The sequence below is a fragment of the Onychostruthus taczanowskii genome, unplaced genomic scaffold, assembly GCF_017590055.1.
Source record: "Onychostruthus taczanowskii isolate IOZ18803 unplaced genomic scaffold, ASM1759005v1 scaffold679, whole genome shotgun sequence".
In the NCBI taxonomy this organism is placed as follows: Eukaryota; Metazoa; Chordata; class Aves; order Passeriformes; family Passeridae; genus Onychostruthus; species Onychostruthus taczanowskii.
In genome coordinates this window covers 1-10,269 of record NW_024504555.1, presented here as the reverse complement: position 1 = coordinate 10,269, position 10,269 = coordinate 1, and the positions used below count along the sequence as shown (strand labels likewise).

General features: G+C 58.7%; 1 protein-coding gene and 1 long non-coding RNA gene across 2 annotated transcripts; one reads left to right on the top strand and one right to left on the bottom strand.

Annotated features, from left to right (window-relative positions):
• Positions 1-913: 913 nt before the first annotated feature.
• On the top strand, positions 914-1,781 carry LOC121344784. Its single transcript, XR_005953882.1, has 3 exons — positions 914-1,468; positions 1,526-1,650; positions 1,754-1,781. It is a non-coding gene; the product is annotated as an uncharacterized LOC121344784 (long non-coding RNA).
• A 239-nt stretch (positions 1,782-2,020) lies between these two features.
• On the bottom strand, positions 2,021-10,068 carry LOC121344785 (striatin-4-like; the record flags this gene model as incomplete). Its single annotated transcript, XM_041421010.1, has 6 exons — positions 2,021-2,190; positions 3,587-3,718; positions 3,922-4,113; positions 5,908-6,050; positions 8,913-8,960; positions 9,890-10,068. Coding segments are annotated over 6 exons (864 nt in total), but the record flags the coding sequence as incomplete, so codon positions are not given.
• Between the last annotated feature and the right edge of the window lie 201 nt (positions 10,069-10,269).

Sequence of the window (10,269 nt, the reverse complement as noted above, 5' to 3'; positions counted from 1 at the left end):
CCCATTCTCTGTCCCCACCATGTCCCCACCGTCACTGTCCCATCCTGCTCCCTGTCCCCATCCCTGTCCCCACAGTGTCCCCATCGTGTCCCTGTCCCCAAGCCAGTCCCTGTCCCCACCGTGGCCCCATGGTGTCCCTGTCCCCATCTGTGTCCCCACAGTGTCCCCATCCCGTTCTCTGTCCCCACCCCAGTTCGTGTCACACCTCAAGTCCCTGTCCCCATCATGTCCCTGTCCCCAATCCCAGTCCCTGTCCCCATGGTGTCCCTGTCCCCATCGTGTCCCCGTCCCCGTTTGTGTCCCCAGGTGGCGCCTCCGGTGTCCCCAATGTCCCCCAAGCCTCCGGAGCCGCCTCCTTGTGCCCCCCCCAATGTCCCCAAGTGTCCCCTGGTCACTCATTGGTCACTCATGGTCAGTGGTCACTCACTGCCGGACAGCAGGAAGGCTCCGCCGGGGTCCAGGGCCAGGCAGGTGACGGCGTCCAGGTGTGCGACCATCGAGTGCACCACCGCACCTGCGGGGGCGGGGCCTGCTCAGTGGGGCGGGTGGGGAAAATTCTTAAAATTTGGGATTTTTCTGGGGGGGAAAAATTCTAAAAATTTTGGGGAAAATCCTTAAAATTTGGGATTTAGATGGGGAAAAATTCTAAAAATTTTGGGGAAAAATCCCCCAAATTTGGGATTTTTCTGGGGAGAAAAAATTCTAAAAATTTTGGGGAAAATCCCTAAAATTTGGGATTTATCTGGGAGAAAAAATTCTAAAAATTTTGGGGAAAATCCCTAAAATTTGGGATTTATCTGGGGGAAAAAATTCTAAAAATTTTGGGGAAAATCCCCCAAATTTGGGATTTATCCGATGGAGAAAAAGATGAAAAAATTGGGGAAAAAATCCTAAAAATTGGGGGGGAAAAAAAATCCCTAAAATTTGGGATTTACCCGGAGGGAAAAAAAAAAATCCCCCAAATTTGTCCCAAATTTGAGGGGTGGGGGAGGGGGCGGAGCCCTTCTGGGCAGGGACAGGTGACAACGGCAGGTGCCACCTCAGGTGTGTCACCTGCTCTGGGGGAGGTGACCGAGGTCACGTGATGCCACCAGGTGCCACCAGCACCTCGGTGCCACCTCCTGTCCTGTGCTGGCGCTGTGTCCAGGTGTGCCCAGGTGTGTCCAGGTGTGCCCAGGTGTGCCCAGGTGCCACCAGGTGTGACCCCGGCCTGGGGGAGGTGACAGAGGCCACCACAGGTGCCACCAGGTGTCACCAACTCAAGGAGAAACAAACAACATCACCTCCTGTCCTGTGCTGGCGCTGTCCCCAGGTGTGCCCAGGTGCCACCAGGTGTGCCCAGGTGCCACCTCAGATGTGCCACACCTGGTCCCTGGGCAGGGGAGGTGACAAGTGCCACCACAGGTGCCACCAACACACGGAGAAACAAGTGACACCACCACCTGTCCTGTCCTGGAGGTGTCCACAGGTGTCCCCAGGTGTGCCCAGGTGCCACCACAGATGTGCCACACCTGGTCGTGCCCAGGTGTCCCCAGGTGTGCCCAGGTGCCACCAGCTGTGCCCAGGTGTCACCCAGGTGCCACCAGGTGCCACCAACACACAGAGAAACAAGTGACACCACCACCTGTCCTGTCCTGGAGCTGTCCACAGGTGTGCCCAGGTGCCACCCAGCTCTGGGAGAGGTGACAGGTACCACCACCACACGGAGAAAAAAGTGACACCACCACCTGTCCTGTCCTGGAGCTGTCCACAGGTGTCCCCAGGTGTGCCCAGGTGCCACCCAGCTCTGGGAGAGGGGACAGGTACCACCACCACACGGAGAAAAAAGTGACACCACCACCTGTCCTGTCCTGGAGCTGTCCACAGGTGTCCCCAGGTGTGCCCAGGTGCCACCCAGCTCTGGGAGAGGGGACAGGTACCACCACCACACGGAGAAAAAAGTGACACCACCACCTGTCCTGTCCTGGAGCTGTCCACAGGTGTCCCCAGGTGTGCCCAGCTGTGCCCAGCTGTGCCGGGCTCAGACGAACACCTTGGCCAGGGCGTCGGCGCCGGCGCTGGCGCTGAGGGCGCGCCGGGGGTGGAAGGCCACGGCCAGCACGGCCTCGGAGTGCTTGCGGCGGTGAGCGGGCAGCTCCTGCACACAGGTGCGCTGCAGCAGGTGGCATAAATGGAGAGAGCAGTCGTGACCTGGGGGGGCGCAGGGGACACAGGTGACACAGGGGACACACAGGTGACACACAGGGGACACAGGTGACACAGCTCCTGCACACAGGTGCGCTGCAGCAGGTGGCATAAATGGAGAGAGCAGTCGTGACCTGGGGGGGCGCAGGGGACACAGGTGACACAGGGGACACACAGGTGACACACAGGGGACACAGGTGACACAGCTCCTGCACACAGGTGCGCTGCAGCAGGTGGCATAAATGGAGAGAGCAGTCGTGACCTGGGGGGGCGCAGGGGACACAGGTGACACAGGGGACACACAGGTGACACACAGGGGACACAGGTGACACAGCTCCTGCACACAGGTGCGCTGCAGCAGGTGGCATAAATGGAGAGAGCAGTCGTGACCTGGGGGGGCGCAGGGGACACAGGTGACACAGGGGACACACAGGTGACACACAGGGGACACAGGTGACACAGCTCCTGCACACAGGTGCGCTGCAGCAGGTGGCATAAATGGAGAGAGCAGTCGTGACCTGGGGGGGCGCAGGGGACACAGGTGACACAGGGGACACACAGGTGACACACAGGGGACACAGGTGACACAGCTCCTGCACACAGGTGCGCTGCAGCAGGTGGCATAAATGGAGAGAGCAGTCGTGACCTGGGGGGGCGCAGGGGACACAGGTGACACAGGGGACACACAGGTGACACACAGGGGACACAGGTGACACAGCTCCTGCACACAGGTGCGCTGCAGCAGGTGGCATAAATGGAGAGAGCAGTCGTGACCTGGGGGGGCGCAGGGGACACAGGTGACACAGGGGACACACAGGTGACACACAGGGGACACAGGTGACACAGCTCCTGCACACAGGTGCGCTGCAGCAGGTGGCATAAATGGAGAGAGCAGTCGTGACCTGGGGGGGCGCAGGGGACACAGGTGACACAGGGGACACACAGGTGACACACAGGGGACACAGGTGACACAGCTCCTGCACACAGGTGCGCTGCAGCAGGTGGCATAAATGGAGAGAGCAGTCGTGACCTGGGGGGACACAGGGGACACAGGTGACACAGGGGACACACAGGTGACACACAGGTGACACAGGTGACACACAGGTGACACAGGTGATGTCACACAGGTGACACAGGGGACACACAGGTGACACAGGTGATGTCACACAGGTGATGTCACACAGGTGCCACAGCCGCAGGAATGGCTGTGACCTGGGGACAGAGGGGACACACCTGGGACACACAGGGGACGACCATTGGGGACATCGGGGGGGTTCAGGTGACACCTGGGGACATCGGGGGGGTTCAGGTGGCCCCTGGGGACATCAGGGGGGTTCAGGTGGCCCCTGGGGACATCGGGGGGGTTCAGGTGGCCCCTGGGGACATCAGGGGGGTCACTCACCGCCGTTTGGGGACACCAGGGTGGCCTTGGTGGCCTCGAGGTCGTAGAGGACGGTGGCACCGGAGCGGAAGCCGGCCACCAGCTGGGCCGGGTGGGTGGGGACAAACGTCACCGAGGTGGGGACACCGTGATCTGAAACAGACAGGTGAGGGGACACGTGTGACACCTGGGGGACAGGTGTGTGACACCGTGTGACACCTGGGTGGGGACGAACATCACCGAGGTGGGGACACCGTGATCTGAAACGGAGACAGGTGTGACACCTGCACAGGTGTGTCCCCAATGTCCCCAGCTGTGTCCCCAAGTGTGTCCCCAATGCAGGTGTCCCCGCTCACCTTTGTGCCCGTCCAGCACGCTCAGGCAGGTGCCAGCGCCGCCGGTGCCACCGCCGCTGTCCCCGCGGGGGTCCCAGAGGCGCACGGTGCCGTCGGCCGAGCACGAGGCCAGGTGACGCCCGGTGACGTCGAAGGCCAGGCCCCAGACGGCGTCGGCGTGGCCATCGAGGACCCCCCGCAGCACGCGCGGGTCTGGGGACACAGGGACATCCGGGACATCACAGGGGACATCGGGGACACAGGGACATCCGGGACATCACAGGGGACATCGGGGACACAGGGACATCCGGGACATCACAGGGGACATCGGGGACACAGGGACATCCGGGACATCACAGGGGACATCGGGGACACAGGGACATCCGGGACATCACAGGGGACATCGGGGACACAGGGACATCCGGGACATCACAGGGGACATCGGGGACACAGGGACATCCGGGACATCACAGGGGACATCGGGGACACAGGGACATCCGGGACATCACAGGGGACATCGGGGACACAGGGACATCCGGGACATCACAGGGGACATCGGGGACACAGGGACATCCGGGACATCACAGGGGACATCGGGGACACAGGGACATCCGGGACATCACAGGGGACATCGGGGACACAGGGACATCCGGGACATCACAGGGGACATCGGGGACACAGGGACATCCGGGACATCACAGGGGACATCGGGGACACAGGGACATCCGGGACATCACAGGGGACATCGGGGACACAGGGACATCCGGGACATCACAGGGGACATCGGGGACACAGGGACATCCGGGACATCACAGGGGACATCGGGGACACAGGGACATCCGGGACATCACAGGGGACATCGGGGACACAGGGACATCCGGGACATCACAGGGGACATCGGGGACACAGGGACATCCGGGACATCACAGGGGACATCGGGGACACAGGGACATCCGGGACATCACAGGGGACATCGGGGACACAGGGACATCCGGGACATCACAGGGGACATCGGGGACACAGGGACATCCGGGACATCACAGGGGACATCGGGGACACAGGGACATCCGGGACATCACAGGGGACATCGGGGACACAGGGACATCCGGGACATCACAGGGGACATCGGGGACACAGGGACATCCGGGACATCACAGGGGACATCGGGGACACAGGGACATCCGGGACATCACAGGGGACATCGGGGACACAGGGACATCCGGGACATCACAGGGGACATCGGGGACACAGGGACATCCGGGACATCACAGGGGACATCGGGGACATTGGGGACACAGGGACATCGGGGACATCACAGGGGACATCACAGGGACACTGGGGACACTGGGGACACAGGGACATCACAGGGACATTGGGGACACAGGGACATCGCTGGGACATCGGGGACACTGGGGACATCAGGGACTCAGGGACATCACAGGGACAGTGGGGACAGTGGGGACACAGGGGCATCACAGGGGACATTGGGGACACAGGGACATCACAGGGACACTGGGGACACCGGGGACATCAGGGACACAGGGACATCGGGGACATTGGGGACACAGGGACATCACAGGGACATCGGGGACATTGGGGACACAGGGACATCACAGGGACATCGGGGACATTGGGGGCATCAGGGGATTGGGGACACTGGGGACATCGGAGACACTGGGGACATCGAGGAACCCCCGCAGCACGCGCGGGTCTGGGGACACAGGGGACGTCACAGGGGACACTGGGGGATTGGGGACATTGGGGACACCGGGGACATTGGGAGTGTTGGGGACATTGGGGACAGCATTGTCCCCAGGTGCCACCACACCCCAATACCCCCAGGTGTCCCCAGGTGCCACCACACCCCAATACCCCCAGGTGTCCCCAGGTGCCACCACACCCCAATATCCCCAGGTGTCCCCAGGTGCCACCACACCCCCGGTGTCCCCGGTGTCCCTGATGTCCCCAAGTGCCACCACACCCCCGATGTCCCCAAGTGCCACCCACCGTAGCCGTCGTAGGGGTCACTGTCCAGCCCCGGGAGGCGCCAGCAGCGAATCCGAGCGTCCACCCCGGCGCTGCAGCACAGCCCGCTGTCACCGCTGTCACCGCCGTCACCCGCGGCCACCGCCACCTGCAGCACCGGGCCCCTGGGAGGGACAGAAATCACAGCGCTGTCACCACTGTCACCGTTGTCACTGCTGTCACCTGTGTCACCACTGTCACCCGTGTCACTGCCAGCACTGGGCCCTGGGAGGGACAGAGGGACAGAAATCACAGCAGTGTCACCGCTGTCACCGTTGTCACTGCTGTCACCTGTGTCACCGCTGTCACCCGTGTCACTGCCAGCACTGGGCCCTGGGAGGGACAGAGGGACAGAAATCACAGCGGTGTCACCACTGTCACCTGTGTCACCGCTGTCACCCGTGTCACTGCCAGCACTGGGCCCCTGGGTGGGGACAGAGGGACACAAATCACAGCGGTGGCACCGCTGTCACCGTTGTCACTGCTGTCACCTGTGTCACTGCCAGCACCGGCAACTGGGAGGGACAGAGGGACACAAATCACAGCGGTGTCACCACTGTCACTGCCAGCACTGGGCCCTGGATGGGGACAGAGTGACAGAAATCACAGCGGTGTCACCGCTGTCACCCGTGTCACCACTGTCACCCGTGTCACTGCCAGCACCGGGCCCTGGGACGGTGACAAAGTGACAAACTTCACCGGTGTCACCACTGTCACTGCCAGCACCGGCCCCTGGGAAGGTGACAAAAAATCCCTATACAATCACAGCCAGGTGACAACCAGGTGACAAAGAGATAACACTGAGGTGACAATGAGGTGACAAAGAGGTGACAGAAGTGGAATAAAGCCACAACCACTGAGGTGACAATGAGGTGACACCGAGGTGACGGCAAGGTGACACCGAGGTGACATCAAGGTGACAATGAGATGACAAAGAGGGGTGACACCGAGGTGACAAAGTGACCAGAAAATGGAATAAAGCCACAACCGCCGATGTGACAACGAAGGTGACAATGAGATGACAAAGAGGTAACACCAAGATGACAAAAACCAGGAATAAAGCCACAATTGCCAATGTGACAACAAAGGTGACACAGAGGTGACACCCAGGTGACAAAGAGGTGACAATGAGATGACAAAGAGGTGACGCTGAGATGACAAAGAGAGGTGACGCTGAGGTGACAAAGTGACAAAAACCAGGAATAAAACCACAACCATCGATGTGACACCAGGTGACACCGAGGTGACAAAGTGACAAAAAAAGGAATAAAACCACAACCACTGAGGTGACACCCAGGTGACATGGAGGTGACAACAAGGTGACAAAGTGACAAAAAAAGGAATAAAACCACAACCGTCGATGTGACAACGAAGGTGACAATGAGACGATGCTGAGGTGACGCAAATGTGACACTGAGGTGACACCCAGGTGACACCGAGGTGACAAAGTGACCAAAAAATGGAATAAAGCCACAACCGCCGATGTGACAACGAAGGTGACAATGAGATGACACTGAGGTGACAAAGTGACAAAAACAGGAATAAAACCACAACCACTGATGTGACAACAAAGGTGACACTGAGGTGACACCCCGGTGACAAAGTGACAAAAAAATGGAATAAAGCCACAACCGCCGATGTGACAACGAAGGTGACAATGAGAGGACGCTGAGGTGACGCAAATGTGACACCGAGGGGACACCGAGGTGACACGAGGTGACACCCAGATGACAAAGTGACAAAAAAAGGAATAAAACCACAACCGCCAATGTGACAACGAAGGTGACAATGAGAGGACGCTGAGGTGACGCAAATGTGACACCGAGGTGACACCGAGGTGACACGAGGTGACACCCAGATGACAAAGTGACAAAAAACAGGAATAAAGCCACAACCGCCGATGTGACAACGAAGGTGACAATGAGACGACACTGAGGTGACACGGAGGTGACAATGAGATGACAAAGAGGTGACACCAAGGTGACAAAGTGACAAAAACCAGGAATAAAGCCACAACCGCCAATGTGACACCAGGTGACACAGAGGTGACAAAGTGACAAAAAACAGGAATAAAGCCACAACCGCCGATGTGACAACGAAGGTGACAATGAGACGACGCTGAGGTGACGCAGATGTGACACTGAGGTGACACCCAGGTGACAAAGAGGTGACAGTGAGATGACAAAGAGAGGTGACACCGAGGTGACAAAGTGACCAAAAAATGGAATAAAGCCACAACTGCCGATGTGACAATGAAGGTGACAATGAGATGACGCTGAGGTGACAAAGGGTTGACAAAGTGACAAAAACAGGAATAAATCCACAACCACTGATGTGACAACAAAGGTGACACTGAGGTGACACCGAGGTGACACCCAGGTGACAAAGAGGTGACAACAAGATGACAAAGAGGTGACACCGAGGTGACAAAGTGACAAAAAACAGGAATAAAGCCACAACCACCGATGTGACAACGAAGGTGACAATGAGACGACGCTGAGGTGACAACGGGGTGACAAAGTGACAAAAACAGGAATAAAACCACAGCCGTCGATGTGACAACGAAGGTGATGACGCTGAGGTGACACACAGGTGACATGGAGGTGACAAGGTGACAAAGTGACAAAAACCAGGAATAAAACCACAACCGTCGATGTGACAACGAAGGAGATGACGCTGAGGTGACACACAGGTGACATGGAGGTGACAAGGTGACAAAGTGACAAAAACCAGGAATAAAACCACAACCGTCGATGTGACAACGAAGGTGATGACGCTGAGGTCACTGAGGTGACACCGAGGTGACACCCAGGTGACAAAGAGGTGACAACAAGATGACAAAGAGGTGACACCGAGGTGACAAAGTGACAAAAAACAGGAATAAAGCCACAACCACCGATGTGACAACAAAGGCGACAATGAGACGACGCTGAGGTGACACTGAGGTGACACGGAGGTGACACGGAGGTGACACCGAGGTGACAAACCTGTGCCCGCGGAAGGCGTACACCGGCTCCACGTCCAGCGCCGCGTTCCTGAGGGGACAACGGCGACAACGCGGTGACAACGCGGTGACACGGCGGTGACAACCGGCCACCGCCCCAGCGTCACCCCGCGTCACCCCGTGTCACCCACTTCTTGGGGACCAGCGGCTTCTGCAGGTTCCAGAGCTTGAGGGTGGCGTCCTCGGAGGCTTCCGATGTGACAACGAAGGTGACAATGAGATGACAAAGAGGGGTGACACCAAGGTGACAAAGTGACCAAAAACAGGAATAAAGCCACAACCTCCGATGTGACAACGAAGGTGACAATGAGATGACAAAGAGGGGTGACACCAAGGTGACAAAGTGACCAAAAACAGGAATAAAGCCACAACCTCCGATGTGACAACGAAGGTGACAATGAGATGACAAAGAGGGGTGACACCAAGGTGACAAAGTGACCAAAAACAGGAATAAAGCCACAACCTCCGATGTGACAACGAAGGTGACAATGAGATGACAAAGAGGTGACACAGAGGTGACACCCAGGTGACAAAGAGGTGACAACAAGATGACAAAGAGGTGACACCGAGGTGACAAAGTGACAAAAAACAGGAATAAAGCCACAACCACCGATGTGACAACGAAGGTGACAATGAGAGGACGCTGAGGTGACGCAAATGTGACACCGAGGTGACACCGAGGTGACAAAGTGACAAAAAACAGGAATAAAGCCACAACCACCGATGTGACAACAAAGGTGACAATGAGACGACGCTGAGGTGACACTGAGGTGACACGGAGGTGACACGGAGGTGACACCGAGGTGACAAACCTGTGCCCGCGGAAGGCGTACACCGGCTCCACGTCCAGCGCCGCGTTCCTGAGGGGACAACGGCGACAACGCGGTGACAACGCGGTGACACGGCGGTGACAGCCCCAGCGTCACCCCGCGTCACCCCGCGTCACCCCGTGTCACCCACTTCTTGGGGACCAGCGGCTTCTGCAGGTTCCAGAGCTTGAGGGTGGCGTCCTCGGAGGCTGTCACCAGCGCCGGGTGACAAGGGACAAAGGCCAGCGCCCGCACGGCGTCGTAGTGGCTGCGCAGCGTCAGGCGCGGGCTCCAGCTGCGCTTCGGGGACAGCGCGCCGCCGTCCGTCACCTGGGGAGGGTGGCACTTGGGGACACAGTGGCACTCAGGGACACAGGGACATGGGGACACTGATGTCACAGGCGGGCTCCAGCTGCACTTCGGGGACAGCGTGCGCCCGTCTGTCACCTGGGGAGGGTGGCACTTGGGGACACTTGGGGACACTCTGGGGACACTGGGATATCAGGATATTGGGACAGGGTGGCACTTGGG